At 48.1% G+C, this 17177-nt stretch overlaps 1 protein-coding gene across 1 annotated transcript in view; it reads right to left on the reverse strand.

The window, feature by feature from the left end:
* Positions 1 to 8766: 8766 nt before the first annotated feature.
* Positions 8767 to 17177, reverse strand: part of ak8 (adenylate kinase 8) — a gene marked incomplete at both ends in the record, with an annotated part of 33020 nt that continues 24609 nt past the window's right edge. The window contains 3 exon segments of the mRNA XM_080548037.1: positions 8767 to 9027; positions 9029 to 9080; positions 15570 to 15650. Coding sequence (XP_080404163.1) covers positions 8767 to 9027; positions 9029 to 9080; positions 15570 to 15650 — 394 coding nt within the window.

Consider the following 17177-nt stretch of genomic DNA (forward strand, 5'->3'; position numbering starts at 1 on the left):
CCCTAGCCACGCATGGACCATTACTTCAATCACATGGAGAAAATCATCAAGGAGCGCAAGACATCGTCACTAGGGGTGCAACGGTTCAGTTGGCCCACGGTTCGGTACGGTTCGGTATTTTGGGTCACGGTTTTCGGTACGGTTCGGTTCAGAAACAAATGCTACTATTTATTTACAAACTGTTACTTTACTTTATTTTGCTTATACATAATATAGAACTTTAACATACACATGTATATGTTATGTATATAATGTATATATAATTGTATATAAACAAAAAACACTTTCAAATGTCCAAAAATAAATAAACACTTTCGAAAGTAAAAGTGCACTTTAGCCTTGACAGCTGGTAGCCCGTATACAAACAGGAGGAAAACAAATTCACACTACAAAAGTAACACTTTCCACATAGCGTTCCAACATGTCATGTGTTGTATTCCAACGAGTTGCGACATAGTGGATTAATTTGTGTTTTGGTAAGTCTAACATATCTTGTTTAATTGTCAGAATATGGTGGGCTGTGGTGCTTTTGTGGAAGAAAGTGACTGCATGTCTGATCTTACCCAGGAGGCGGGACACCGGGGTTATTGCCACTGCCTTCTTGGCGGCGAGATTTACGACGTGCGCAAAGCAGCTGATCTGTGGCCCCAGTCCACCAGCTTCATGGATCGCATTTACGATATTTGCTGCGTTGTCTGTTGTTACGGGAATTGTTATGTTTGGCCTCTCCAACTTCCACTCAGTCACTGCATTTGTTAGTTCCTCTGCCAGGTGCGCGCTGGTATGGCTTTCGTATAGTGGACGAGTTTGCAGTACTGCGCTCTTCATTTACCAATCCGGTGACATGTAGTGGACCGTGACAGTGAGGTAACTCTCCGTTGCCCGGGAGGTCCAACCCTCCGTAGTCAGTGCAAAGCTCTGTGTTTTTGCCAAATCGTCTTCAATGCCTCTGCGCGTTGTTTGGTAAATACCGGGGATTATTTTGGTGCTGAATGATGTACGGGAGGGGACACTGTAACGGGGCTCGAGAGTTTTTATCAGATTTCGAAAACCCAAATCTCCAACCACCGAAAAGGGCTGCAAATCCTTTGCAATGAACATCCCCACTGCATTGGTTATTTTTTTGTGTTTCTCTGAAGTGGTAGTGTACGTCTGTCCGAACGCATCAGAGAGAGACTGCTGTCTGCTCACTGACGCTACCTGACTGGCTTTCCTGCTCCCAGTCAGTGTTATCGTTGAGTGGTAGCGGCGAATATGCTGGTTCATGTTAGAGGTGCAACCATTTGCATATGGCACACGCTTTAAGCAGAGCTTGCAGACAGTAATATTTCTGTCCACTGTTTTCCCCCCCTTATTGTCGTATTCAACGGGAAAAGCGAAATGACCCCACACCGCAGACTTGTAGGAATCCGCGGCTTCCTCAAACTGTTGCGGCGCTCTCAGAGCTAATTTACGAACGCAGCCAAATCGCAGCATAAACCGAAAACCGTCACGGTTCACTCGTGAATTGAGCCGTGGAACGCAAACCGTACCGTCCGTAAAAAAACCGAGAACCGTTGCACCCCTAATCGTCACGGATACGGTTTATGCTGCAGGACATAATCGACCTGCGATTGGTGAGTGTGTGTGTGTGTGTGTGTGTGTGTGAGTGTACAGGTGCGTGTGTGTGTGTGTGTGTGTGTGTGTATGTGTGTGTGCATATGCGTGTATGTATGTATGTGTGTGCGTGTATGTGTGTGTGCGTGTATGTGTGCATGTGTATGTGTGTGTGCATGTGTATGCGTGCGCGTCTTCTAACGGTGGTGGTTTTCTGGTCTCTGGTCCGCGGTGCAGCACAACTGGGTGTAGTGGCGGGTGGACCAGGGCCCCAAGACCATCGAGCAGATCCACAAGGAGGCCAAGATAGAGGAGCAGGAGGAGCAGAGGAAGGTCCACCAGCAGATGCTCAACAAGGACTCCGGCAGCAAGGGGAGGAGGCCAGGTCAGTCAGGCTCAGGACCCACGGAGAAATCCTCTTTAAGGCTTAGAGCACAGCCAGGCAGGGAGACAGGCAGGCAGGGAGACAGGCAGGCAGGCAGGCAGGCAGGCAGGCAGGCAGGCAGGCAGGCAGGGAGACAGGCAGGCAGGGAGACAGGCAGGGAGACAGACAGCCAGACAGCCAGACAGACAGCCAGACAGACAGCCAGACAGCCAGACAGACAGACAGACAGACAGACAGATAGGCAGGCAGGCAGGCAGACAGGCAGGCAGGCAGGCAGGGAGACAGGCAGGGAGACAGACAGACAGAGAGACAGACAGACAGACAGAGAGACATACAGTCGAACTCACAACCTCCAAATCCACATCTCTCTCTATCCCCCAGCCCTACATCTCTCTCTACCCCCTAGCCCTACATCTCTCTCTATCCCCCAGCCCTACATCTCTCTCTACCCCCCAGCTCTACATCTCTCTCTACCACCCGCCCTACATGCCATTATGAGTATCAGGTGGAAACACTAACCTTGTCCTCAATTTCCTTTCAGAATTTTGAACAAATGTACATTAAACACCGAGCAGCTGTGAAGTCCAAACCACAGTGATGTCACCGGTGAAGGAGAACGGAGAGGGTCTTAGTTTTACCATGCCAACATTTTCTACAGTCTCAACGTCTTGCCACATTGATCAGAGACATTTGAAAGAATTCGCAGAATTTGAAAGCCACGATAATCCCCACTTCAGTGTGTTTTGTAATCCTACCGAAGCATTTTATTATCTTTTTGATTAAACACAAATCCTCTGAATAACCTGCATCCATTGTTTGTGTCTGCCACCCCCCACCCCCCAAACTAATGCCATCGTCTGGTGCTTGCTTTTTGCATAATGTGCTCATTGATGTGGTATTCAGGCTCATGGTTATAAAGGATTGCAAGATACAGTATGCCTTCTATCCTATGAAACATTATATTACATAACACAGTTACACATTTGCCCTGGCAAATCATTGGCAAATGATTGTGTTCTACCTGTTCTATGTGTTCTATGTGTTCTATGTGTTCTAAGTGTTCTACGTGTTCTAAGTGTTCTATGTGTTCTATATGTTCTATGTGTTCTATGTGTTCTACCTGTCCTATGTGTTCTACGTGAATGAATGAATGAATGAATGAATGAATGAATGAATGGTCTTTATTGTCATTGCTACAGTACAGGTACCAAACAACGACATTTAGGAGGGGTGGCTCCCCTGGTGTTAGGAAAGAAAAAAAAAACTTTTAAAAAAACACAAGAAGGGAAGGAGCTGGTTTACATAAATAAAGGCTATGTACACTATCCACTATACTATACTGTACAGATAGACGACTAGGGTTGTCATATTGCACAATAGTGTTATTGCACATTTATTTAAAGTGTCGCAGTTTGCAGGCTTGAAATGTACATATTTGTGCCTCAGCACTACACCTGATTTTTTCAGTCCAGCAGCTGCCAACAATCCGTCCAGACTGTCCAGGGCCCAGAACCTAGGTCTTTGCTGTGTTCAGGGCCTGGACGGCCCTGTGGTAGAAGCTGTTCTTCAGTCTGTTTGTCCTTGCGGCCAGGGTCCTGAACCGCCTTTTCGAGGGCAGCCGGGTAAAGTGTTCGTACCCAGGGTGGGTTGGGTCCCTGGAGATCTTGGAGGCCTTCCTGAGACAGCGTGTGTTGTACAGCTCTTCGAGAGAGGGGAGGGGGGCGCCGGTGATCTTCTGTGCTGTTCTCACGACTCTCTGTAGCGCATTTCTCTCCGCGGTAGTGCAGCTGGAGAACCAGTTGCAGATGCCGTAGGTGAGGATGCTCTCCACTGCGCCGCGGTAGAAGGTCACCAGTATCTCCTGCTTGCTGTGTTCCTTCCTGAGGACTCTCAGGATGTATAGCCGCTGTTGTGCCTTCTTGATGGTGTCTTTTGTGTTGTCCTTCCAGGTCAGGTCATCCCGCATGTGCATCCCCAGGAATCGGAGGGTTGAGACTCTCTCCACGCTCTCTCCGTCGATGAGCAGGGGCTGGATCTCTGACTTTTTCCTCCTGAAGTCTACGATGATTTCCTGGGTCTTTGACTTGTTCAGTAGCAGGTTGTTAACCTTGCACAGCTTGCTCAGTTGCTCTACCTCATCCCTGTACGCCGCCTCGTCCCCCCCCGAGATGCATCCCACCACGGTGGTGTCGTCTGCAAACTTTACGATGGAGTTGCTGGGGTGGACGGGGGTGAAGTCGTAGGTGTAGAGGTTGTAGAGGATGGGGCTTAGCACGCAGCCCTGGGGGGACCCAGTGCTGAGTCTGAGGGCTGTGGAGGTGTGGGGGCCCACCCGCACCCTCTGGGGGCGGTCGGTCAGGAAGTCCTTGATCCATGCACATATAGAGTGTGGTAGACCCAGGTCTAGTAGTTTGGTCACTAGCCTGTCTGGAAGGATGGTGTTGAAGGCGGAGCTGAAGTCCACAAAAAGCAGTCTCGCGTAGCTGTTTCCCCTCTCCAGGTGGGATAGAGTGGCGTGGAGAGTCGTCGCGATGGCGTCCTCTGTGGACCTGTGGGCTCTGTAGGCGAACTGGTATGGATCCAGGTTGGGCGGGAGGCGTGTGAGTATGTGGGCCCGGACTAGTTTCTCGAAGCACTTCATGATGATTGGTGTGAGTGCCACCGGGCGGTAGTCGTTTAGGCAGCTCACCGTGCTTTTCTTCGGGACTGGGATGATAGTTGAGGTTTTCAGGCAGGGTGGGATGGTGGCCTGGGACAGGACTGGTTGAAGATGTTGGTGAAAACCCCGGCCAGCTGGTCGGCGCAGTCCCTCAGCACCCGTCCCAGGACGCCATCCGGCCCGAGGCTTTCCTGGGGTCCACCGCCTTCAGCACGCGTCTCACTTCATGCTCTGTGAGGGTGAGGCTGCTGAGAGCTGGAGAGAGTGGTGTTTGTGTTGTGGTTACCTCCGTTCGCCCCTCGTCGAACCGGGCGTAGAAGGTGTTCAGCTTTCCCGCCAGCAGGGGGTCGTCCTCTGCGGCTGTGAGCCTGTTGGCTCTGAAGTTTGTCATGTGCTGAACCCCCTGCCACATCCGCCTGACATCCATCACTTTTGCTGTCGTTAAGATACTTTATTTTTCTGTTTTGGTAGTCTGTCCAATGTGACAATTGCCCTCCTCCACCGGCCCTAGTTTTGGATCTAGCTTGCTGTTCATTATTTTCATGATAAAACATCATAACATCTTCATATACACCATACAGGCTAAATACTGATTAACAGTTCATCACTTTGGCAAATGCCCATTGAACAGATTTATTTATTATCCTATCTTAAGAAAACTAATGTAACACTCTCATCTGGGGATTTACACGGCAAATCAACTGAAGAACTACAAATCCCAGATGACAGAGAGATGACGTATGACTGCTCTGATGAATCAACCCCTATTTCATTAATTTTCTCTATATAACGACGTCGATCATTGATCGGCAATGACACTATATAATAGTTTGCCTAACTGGCCACCGGATGTGTGCTCCTAATATCTAAAAAGCACTACGGTTTTCTTATTTTATCGGATTAAAGTAGCGAAGACCAGAAATTCCCATTGACCGCCAGTCAAACTTCTACTCTTCTATCACCCAAAAAGGGGCGTGGACATGACGGGAGGGGAAAGTACCCGGATGCGTTGCTCTGATGAATGCGTACTGTGTAAACGGTCGGCTGGTTTTCGCATACTTATTATGAATTGAGTATGCAGTATGCAGTATATACTCATTGAGTATGCTAGTATGCAGTATGCTAGTATGCCATTCCGAACACAGCCGAGAAGACGCTCCTCTTTCTGACGTATATCATGCGCGTCAGGGCTGCGCAGCTGAATGACGTGCTGCTTGGTGAATAAGTGCCAAGAATCAGAATGAGAATTGCTTTTATTACTTCAATGTACGAGTAATAATAATAATAATAATAATAATAATAATAATAATAACCTTTATTTGTATAGCACTTTTCCTGCAAACGTTGCAGCTCAAAGTGCTCCAAACATTATATAATCATCATTTTATTATTTAGTCATTTAAAGGCAATATTAGAAAGATGGGTTTTTAGTCTTGACTTGAACATTATGTGCTGAGGTTGCATCCCTAATGTAAACGGGCAGTGAGACACAATCTGGGTGCATAACATGATGAGCACACTGATATCAGGTTCTTAGGTTCAGGTTCTTCCACATTGGCATTGCAGCAGAACACAAAATCAATAATAAAATAAAACAAGATTAAAAAATCTGCTAAATCAACAATCAACAATAGCAGCAATATTGGGAGCTGGAAAAAGACTCCACTTATGTCTGAGGAGGGTGCAGTGTGTTAAACCTGCCTGTCATCATGTTAACTTCCATCAGTTTGAACTCTCCTCGAGACATTTTCTAGCTCCATTAATGAGAGAGAAACAGATCCATTAATGAGAGTGAAACAGATCCATTCATGAGAGTGAAACAGATCCATTAATGAGAGTGAAACAGATCCATTAATGAGAGTGAAACAGAGCCATTAATGAGAGAGAAACAGATCCATTAATGAAGTGAAACAGATCCATTAATGAGAGTGAAACAGATCCATTAATGAGAGTGAAACATATCCATTAATGAGAGAGAAACAGATCCATTAATGAGAGAGAAACAGATCCATTAATGAGAGTAAAACAGATCCATTAATGAGAGTGAAACAGATCCATTAATGAGAGTGAAACAGATCCATTAATGAGAGAGAAACAGATCCATTAATGAGAGAGAAACAGATCCATTAATGAGAGAGAAACAGATCCATTAATGAGAGTGAAACAGATCCATTAATGAGAGTAAAACAGATCCATTAATGAGAGTAAAACAGATCCATTAATGAGAGTGAAACAGATCCATTAATGAGAGAGAAACAGATCCATTAATGAAGTGAAACAGATCCATTAATGAAGTGAAACAGATCCATTAATGAGAGTGAAACAGATCCATTAATGAGAGTGAAACAGGTCCATTAATGAGAGTGAAACAGATCCATTAATGAGAGAGAAACAGATCCATGAATGAGAGTGAAACAGATCCATTAATGAGAGCGAAACAGATCCATTAATGACAGTGAAACAGATCCATTAATGAAGTGAAACAGATGCCTTAATGAGAGAGAAACAGATCCATTAATGAGAGTGAAACAGATCCATTAATGAGAGTGAAACAGATCCATTAATGAGAGTGAAACAGATCCATTAATGAAGTGAAACAGATCCATTAATGAGAGAGAAACAGATCCATTAATGAGAGTGAAACAGATCCATTAATGAGAGTGAAACATATCCATTAATGAGAGAGAAACAGATCCATTAATGAGAGTGAAACATATCCATTAATGAGAGTGAAACAGATCCATTAATGAGAGTGAAACATATCCATTAATGAGAGAGAAACAGATCCATTAATGAGAGTGAAACAGATTTATTAATGAGAGTGAAACAGATCCATTAATGAAGTGAAACAGATCCATTAATGAGAGTGAAACAGATCCATTAATGAGAGTGAAACAGATTTATTAATGAGAGTGAAACAGATCCATTAATGAGAGTGAAACAGATCCATTAATGAGAGTGAAACAGATCCATTAATGAGAGAGAAACAGATCCATTAATGAGAGTGAAACAGATCCATTAATGAGAGTGAAACAGATCCATTAATGAGAGTGAAACAGATCCATTAATGAGAGTGAAACAGATCCATTAATGAGAGTGAAACAGATCCATTAATGAGAGTGAAACAGATCCATTAATGAGAGTGAAACAGATCCATTAATGAGAGTGAAACAGATCCATTAATGAAGTGAAACAGATCCATTAATGAAGTGAAACAGAAGCATCTTTCTGTCTCTGGGTGTTCCTCTCTGACGCCAGGCCAGGCTAGTGGAGGTACACGTTCATCTATGACATGTCTTTTTTTAACCATTATCTTTTATCTTATTAAACGTTTTATCTATGTATCTTATATCTATATATGTGTGTGTATGTGTGTGTGTGTGTGTGTGTGTGTATGTGTGTGTGTGTGTGTGTGTGTTCTAGTGTTGTTGTTGTTTCAGAGTGAGATGTGTGTAAGTGATTCCCATACTAACTCACATACTAACTCACATACTAACTCACATACTAACTCACATACTAACTCACAGCTCCGTCTACGCATCTTAATATGGATGAAGTGTTTCCGTCTGCTTTGTTGTGGTGTGGGCTGTGGTGATTGACAGGTGATTGACCGGTGATTGACAGGTGATTGACCGATGATTGACAGGTGATTGACCGGTGATTGACAGGTAATTGACAGGTGATTGACCGGTGATTGACAGGTGATTGACAGGTGTGTTCTCTGAGCTCTCAGAAACAGACAACACGCACGCACACACACACACACACGCACGCACGCACGCACGCACGCACACACACACACACACACACACACACACACACACACACAGACCAGAGACACACAGGACCAGGAGAACATCAGTGGGTTTAAAACAATCAACTCTTTTTAATTGGTCTATCAAACATTCCAACATCCTATAAGAACACCAGACCAGACTCACTCAGGGTTTGACCTCTGACCTCTCCTCTCCTCTCCTTTCCTCTCCTCTCCTCTCCCCTCCTCTCCTCTCCTCTCCCCTCCTCTCCTCTCCTCTCCTCTCCTCCCCTCCTCTCCTCTCCTTTCCTCTCCTCTCCTCTCCTCTCCTCTCCCCTCCTCCCTTCTCCTCTCCTCTCCTCCCCTCCTTCCCTATCCGCTACCCTCCTCCGTCTGGTCACCCAGGGTAGGGGCGGGGGTGGTCTGGCTGGGCAGGGGGGTGGTCTGGGGGGGGGCGGGGGTGGGCAGGCGCCCCACCAGCCTGCTCTCCAGGGCCTCGGCCACGGCGTGCGGGTCCTGGTCGGCGTGGAGACGGACCCCCCCGGGGTAGAGGGCCAGCAGGGCGGGGGCCGTCGCCCAGTACCGCCCCAGACGCTCCAGCAGACGGGCCTGGACCTCCCGGGGGGGGGGGGAGGAGCCGGGCCTGCACCTCTGGGCTGGGGGCGGGCTTGTACAGGGCGTGGTACCTGGAGGGGGGGAGGAGGGGGGAGGGGGAGAGAGAGAGGAGTGAGTCAGGAGAGAGCTTGTACAGGGCGTGGTACCTGCGGGGGGGAGGAGGGGTGGGGGGGAGGGGGAGAGAGAGAGAGAGGATGTGGCTGTTGAAGTTTAGGCAATTTTGTTCTTTTTTATGATGTGTCCCAATGGAAGCATGTAGAGATTGAATAGGAGGGGGCCAAGGATTGACCCTTGGGGAACCCCACATGGAATTTCAATTTTGTCAGATACAAAGTTGCCAATGGAGACATAGTAGCTTCTGTCCTGTAGGTAGGATCTAAACCAGTTCAGGAACAGGAGAGAGAGAGAGAGAGAGAGAGAGAGAGAGAGAGAGAGAGAGAGAGAGAGAGAGAGAGAGAGAGAGAGAGAGAGAGAGAGAGAGAGAGAACAGGATCAAGATGACAACACCAGTTGAAACATATCAAAACGCTATAGACAACAACAAGTTTAATCACTATTAGACCAGTTCCTGAAAAAAAAACTTTCAATACAACAGTGAAGGTGTAAACAAGGCAGTAGAAAACCTTAATAATATATTTGACGTTTCAGCCTCCTTATCTGACCTAAAGGCCTCAAACGGAAACCCCCCCAGAAATAACAACAATGACAAATGGTTCGACAACGAGTGTCAAAACCTCAGAAAGGAACTAAGGAACCTATCAAACCAGAAACATAGAGACCCAGACAACCAGAGCACACGTCTTCACTATGGTGAAACATTAAAAATGTATAAAAATACATTAAAGAAAAAAAGGGACCATCATGTTAGAAACCAGCTACACTCTATAGAGGAATCCATAAAAACAAACAAATTCTGGGAAAAATGGAACACTCTAAATAAACAAAAACATGAGGATCTACCCATCCAAAATGGAGATATATGGGTAAATCACTTCTCCAATCTCTTTGGTCCACTAGAGAAAAATAAACAGCAAAGACACACCCTATGGCAGGAATATGAGCATGAGGACCTGGAACAGTACACGTCGTCGGTTCTGAACCACATAGTGAACTGCACCAACTCAGTCACCGTGGACAAACGGGTCCGGGTCTACCCCAACACGAAGCCATGGATGACTGGGAAGGTCCAAAAACTGATAAATGAGAGGGACAACGCCTTCTTCGCAGGGAAGCGCACACCGCTGTACAGCTCCACCAGGGCCAACCTAAAGCGCGGCATCAAAGCGGCCAAGGCAGAGCACAGAGAGAAGATTGAGGAATGCCTCCTGAGCAACGACTCCAGGCGGATGTGGCAGGGGGTTCAGCAGATGACAAACTTCAGAGCCAACAGGCTCACAGCCGCAGAGGACGACCCCCTGCTGGCGGGAAAGCTGAACACCTTCTACGCCCGGTTCGACGAGGGGCAAACGGAGGTAACCACAACACAAACACCACTCTCTCCAGCTCTCAGCAGCCTCACCCTCACAGAGCATGAGGTGAGACGCGTACTGAAGGCGGTGGACCCCAGGAAAGCCTCAGGGCCGGATGGCGTCCTGGGACGGGTGCTGAGAGACTGCGCCGACCAGCTGGCCGGGGTTTTCACCAACATCTTTAACCAGTCCCTGTCCCAGGCCACCGTCCCACCCTGCCTGAAAACCTCAACTATCATCCCAGTCCCGAAGAAAAGCACGGTGAGCTGCCTAAACGACTACCGCCCGGTGGCACTCACACCAATCATCATGAAGTGCTTCGAGAAACTAGTCCGAGCCCACATACTCACACGCCTCCCGCCCAACCTGGATCCATACCAGTTCGCCTACAGAGCCCACAGGTCCACAGAGGACACCATAGCGACGACTCTCCACGCCACTCTATCCCACCTGGAGAGGGGAAACAGCTACGCGAGACTGCTCTTCGTGGACTTCAGCTCCGCCTTCAACACCATCCTTCCAGACAGGCTAGTGACCAAACTACTAGACCTGGGTCTATCACACTCTATATGTGCGTGGATCAAGGACTTCCTGACCGACCGCCCCCAGAGGGTGCGGGTGGGCCCCCACACCTCCACAGCCCTCAGCCTCAGCACTGGGTCACCCCAGGGCTGCGTGCTAAGCCCCATCCTCTACAACCTCTACACCCACGACTTCACCCCCGTCCACCCCAGCAACTACATCGTAAAGTTTGCAGACGACACCACCGTGGTGGGATGTATCTCGGGGGGGGACGAGGCGGCGTACAGGGATGAGGTAGAGCAACTGAGCAAGCTGTGCAAGGTTAACAACCTGCTGCTAAACAAGTCAAAGACCCAGGAATTCATCGTAGACTTCAGGAGGAAAAAGTCCGAGATCCAGCCCCTGCTCATCGACGGAGAGAGCGTGGAGAGAGTCTCAACCCTCCGATTCCTGGGACACAACATGCGGGATGACCTGGCCTGGAAGGACAACACTATACTACAGCGGCTATACACCCTGAGATGCCTCAGGAAACAACACAACAAGCAGGAGATACTGGTGGCCTTCTACCACGGCGCAGTGGAGAGCATCCTCACCTTCGGCATCTCCAACTGGTTCCACAGCTGCACAACAGCGGAGAGAAACGAGCTACAGAGAGTCGTGAGAACAGCACAGAAGATCACCGGCGCCCCCCTCCCCTCTCTGGAGGAGCTGTACAACACACACTGTCTCAGGAGGGCCTCCAAGATCTCCAGGGACCCGACCCACCCTGGGCACGTACACTTTGTCAAGCTGCCCTCGAACAGGAGGTACAGGACCCCGGCCGCTAAGACAAACAGACTGAAGGACTGCTTCTACCACAGGGCCGTCAAGGCCCTGAACACAGAAAAGGCCTAAGTTCTGGGCCCAGGACAGTCCGGACGGATTGTATGGCAGCTAGTGCTGAGGCACAAACGTACATTTTCAAGCCTGCAAACTGTGACACTTTAAAATAATGTGAAAAAATACTCTTTGTGCAATATGACAACCCTAGTTGACTATCTGTGCAGTATAGTACAGTGGATTGTGTACATAGCCTTTATTGATGTAAACCAGCTCCTTACCTTCTTGTGATTTTATGCATCTATGCTTTTTCTAAAATGTTTTTTTTTTTTCTTTCCTAACACCAGGGGAGCCACCCCTCCTAAATTTCGTTGTTTGGTACCTGTACTGTAGCAATGACAAATAAAGTCCATTCAATTCCATTCCACATACAAGATAAACTACAAAGTTTAGAGTCAGCCATAAAAGACTACCAGAACCCGCTAGACTCTCCAATTACACTAAAGGAAGTACAGGACAAAATACATTCACTCGAAACTAAGAAGGCCTGTGGTGTCGATGGCATCCTAAATGAAATGCTAAAATTCACAGACGTCAAATTCCAATTGGCTATATTAAAACTCTTCAACATTGTCCTTAGCTCTGGGATCTTCCCCAATATTTGGAACCAAGGATTGATAACGCCGCTCCACAAAAGTGGAGATACATCTGATCCAAATAACTACCGTGGGATCTGTGTCAACAGCAACCTTGGGAAAATCCTCTGTATGATCATCAACCACAGACTCCTACATTACCTCACTGTAAACAATGTCCTAAGCAAATCCCAAATTGGTTTTTTACCAAAGTATCGTACAACAGACCATATATTCACCCTCAGCAGCAGCACCCTAATTGACAACCAAATAAACAAAAACAAAAGCAAACTATTCGCCTGCTTCGTAGATTTCAAAAAAGCCTTTGATTCAATTTGGCACAAAGGTCTGCTATTCACACTGTTGGAAAATGGTGTTGGAGGAAAAACCTACGACATCATAAAGTCAATGTACACTAACAACAAGTGTGCTGTTAAGATTGGCAAAAACCACACAGACTTCTTTTCCCAAAGCCGGGGGGTTAGACAGGGATGCAGCTTGAGTCCAACCCTCTTCAACATCTATATCAACAGTTTGGCAAAAACATTAGAGCAGTCTGCAGCACCTGGCATCCCCCTAGTAGACACAGAAGTCAAATGTCTACTGTTTGCTGATGACCTGGTGCTGCTGTCCCCAACCAAAGAAGGGCTACAACAGCACCTCGACCTTCTATACCAATTCTCCCAGACCTGGGCCTTGACAGTGAATCTCACTAAGACGAAAATTATGATTTTCCAAAAAAGATCCAGCCTCCAGCACCACAAATTCAAATTCTTCCTAGATACAATTGCCCTAGAACATACAAAGAATTATACCTACCTCGGCCTAAACATCAGCACCACAGGTAGCTTCAACAAAGCTGTGAACGACCTGAGAGATAAGGCAAGGAGGGCTTTTTACGCCATCAAAAGGAACATAAAGTTAGACATCCCTATTCAAATCTGGCTCAAATTATTGGACTCCCTTATAGAACCCATTTCCCTCTATGGTTGCGAGGTCTGGGGTCCACCTGCCAACCAAGATTTAGCAAAATGGGACAAACACCAAATTGAGACTCTGCATGCAGAGTTCTGCAAATCCATTCTTCGTATCCAACGCAAAACACCAAATAACGCATGCAGAGCAGAATTAGGACGATACCCACTAATTATAAAAATTCAAAAGAGAGCGTTTACATTTTACAACCACCTAAAAGAAAGTCACCCTGACACGCTCCACAACAAAGCCCTTACCCACAGAGAGACTCTAGGGAGATGCCCCCTCAGCCAGCTAGTTCTGGGACTCTCACAGTCACAAGCAGAGCCACCTATTAGACTAAACCAAATGATAAGAAAACAAAAAGAAAACTACCTGACACATTGGCAAGAATCAACCAAAAACCAGAGCAAATTGGAATGCTATTTGGCCCTAAACAGAAAATACACAGTGGCAGAATACCTGAGTACTGTGACAGACCCAAAGCTAAGGACATCTTTGACTATGTACAGACTCAGTGAACACAACCTGGCCATCGAGAAAGGCCGCCACAGGCAGACCTGGCTCCCCAGACCAGACAGACTGTGCACCCACTGCACACAAAACCAGGTGGAAACAGAGCTGCACTTCTTAACTACCTGCCAGCTGTACAAGGACATCAGGGACACATACTTCCCAATGATCACCAACATCCAGGGCGACTTTGAGGACTTGACCAATGTGGAAAGGCTACCATATCTGCTGGGTGAGGTACAGCAATGAGCAAACACAGCAGCTAGATTTGTTAGCTGCTGTGATAGAAAAAGGCAATCAAATGGGCTAAAACCACCATAAGAATTGAAATACGTTTTATTTCATTTATTTATTCTAGTATGTAATCTATTTGTAATCTATTTATTTGATTTTTAATCTAGTATGTAATCTATTTATTTATTCTAGTATGTACATTACATTCTTTTTGTTCTTGTTTTTTATCTTCACACTTCACATGCTTTGGCAATGTAAATGTATGTTTCCCATGCCAATAAAGCCCTTTGAAATTAAAATTTGAATTGGGAGAGAGCGACAGAGAGAGAGAGAGAGAGAGAACAGGAGAGAGAGAGCAAGAACAGGAGAGAGAGAGAGCGACAGAGAGAGAGAGAGCGACAGAGAGAGAGAGAGAGAGAGAACAGGAGAGAGAAAGAACAGGAGAGAGAGAGAGAGCGACAGAGAGAGAGAGAGAGAGAGAGAGAGAGAGAGAGAGACAATGTAGGAGCCAAAATGCATATTATTGAATGCTATTGAATAGTGGTCATGACGATTGAATGAGATATTAATGATTGCATGAACTATTTGAATATATTGTATGCTGGTTCCCCCCTAGTGCCCATTGGTCTGAACTGTGTCAGGGAAACTGTTTAAACAGCAGGAAGTCAGGCTAGCAGGCAGGAAGTCTTGGCAGGCTTGAGTAAGGGAATAGTTTTTTGACCACAAGGAGAGACACACAAGGAGAGACACACAAGGAGAGACACACAAGGAGAGACACACAAGGAGAGACACACAAGGAGAGACACACACAAGGAGAGACACACAAGGAGAGACACACAAGGAGAGACACACAAGGAGAGACACACACAAGGAGAGACACACAAGGAGAGACACACAAGGAGAGACACACAAGGAGAGACACACACAAGGAGAGACACACAAGGAGAGACACACAAGGAGAGACACACACAAGGAGAGACACACAAGGAGAGACACACAAGGAGAGACACACAAGGAGAGACACACAAGGAGAGACACACAAGGAGAGACACACAAGGAGACACACACACACAACGTAAGGAAAGACACTATAGAGAGTGACACTGCATGGAATTATATTTTGTTATTTTTCTATTTTCTATTGGATGTTATTGGAGCCGTGAATTTATGTTTATATTTAAAGGAGAATGGAGATTTTTGTTGCAATTATACTTGGACTGGATGACGATTTTGTTGGTTTGAATATTTGGAATTCGGATGTGTGTCGAAACCCCTGCCTTGCCTGGACAGTGGCTACTAATTGTTTGAAGCCACTACAGATAGAGAGAGTGAGAGAGAGAACAGGAGAGAGAGGAGGGGAGAGGGGTTAGGGGGGGTCAGGGGGAGTCACCTCTCTCCAGTGACGGGGTCGACGGTCCTCAGACTCAGCCTCTCTACGGCCACGTCATCTGTCATCTCCAGGAAGAACACCCTGCAGGGAGGAGGGCAGGGGAGGGGTCAGGGAGGAGGGCAGGGTCAGGGGTCAGGGTCAGGGAGGAGGGCAGGGTCAGGGGTCAGGGTCAGGGAGGAGGGCAGGGTCAGGGGTCAGGGTCAGGGAGGAGGGCAGGGTCAGGGGTCAGGGAGGAGGGCAGGGTCAGGGGTCAGGGAGGAGGGCAGGGTCAGGGGTCAGGGTCAGGGAGGAGGGCAGGGTCAGGGGTCAGGGAGGAGGGCAGGGTCAGGGGTCAGGGAGGAGGGCAGGCTCAGGGGTCAGGGGTCAGGGAGGAGGGCAGGGTCAGGGGTCAGGGAGGAGGGCAGGGTCAGGGGTCAGGGGTCAGGGAGGAGGGCAGGGTCAGGGGTCAGGGTCAGGGAGGAGGGCAGGGTCAGGGGTCAGGGTCAGGGAGGAGGGCAGGGTCAGGGGTCAGGGAGGAGGGCAGGGTCAGGGGTCAGGGAGGAGACAGACAGGCAGACAGACAGACAGACAGTCAGACAGGCAGGCAGACAGACAGACAAACAGAAAGACAGGCAGACAGGCAGACAGGCAGGCAGACAGAAAGACAGACAGACAGGCAGACAGACAGACAGACAGGCAGACAGGCAGACAGACAGGCAGACAGACAGAGAGACAGGCAGGCAGACAGGCAGACAGACAGGCAGACAGACAGACAGGCAGACAGACAGGCAGACAGGCAGACAGACAGGCAGACAGACAGAGAGACAGGCAGACAGACAGACAGACAGACAGACAAACAGACAGGCAGACAGGCAGACAGACAGGCAGACAGAGAGACAGGCAGACAGACAGAGAGACAGGCAGACAGGCAGACAGGCAGACAGACAGGCAGACAGACAGGCAGACAGACAGAGAGACAGGCAGACAGAGAGACAGGCAGACAGGCAGACAAACAGACAGGCAGACAGACAGACAGGCAGACAGACAGAGAGACAGGCAGACAGACAGAGAGACAGGCAGACAGGCAGACAGACAGACAGGCAGAGAGACAGAGAGACAGGCAGACAGACAGACAGACAGACAGACAGGCAGACAGACAGGCAGACAGGCAGACAGACAGGCAGACAGACAGACAGACAGACAGACAGACAGACAGGCAGACAGGCAGACAGACAGACAAACAGACAGACAGGCAGACAGACAGACAGGCAGATAGACAGAGAGACAGGCAGACAGACAGAGAGACAGGCAGACAGGCAGACAGACAGGCAGACAGACAGGCAGAGAGACAGGCAGACAGGCAGACAGACAGACAGGCAGACAGACAGGCAGACAGGCAGACAGACAGGCAGACAGGCAGACAGGCAGACAGACAGACAGGCAGACAGACAGAGAGGCAGGCAGACAGACAGACAGGCAGACAGGCAGACAGACAGGCAGACAGGCAGACAGGCAGACAGACAGGCAGACAGGCAGACAGACAGGCAGACAGACAGGCAGACAGACAGGCAGACAGACAGGCAGACAGGCAGATAGGCAGACAGACAGACAGGCAGACAGACAGACAGG

The sequence above is a fragment of the Nansenia antarctica genome, assembly GCF_963989245.1.
Source record: "Nansenia antarctica genome assembly, chromosome: 18".
Taxonomy (NCBI): Eukaryota; Metazoa; Chordata; class Actinopteri; order Argentiniformes; family Microstomatidae; genus Nansenia; species Nansenia antarctica.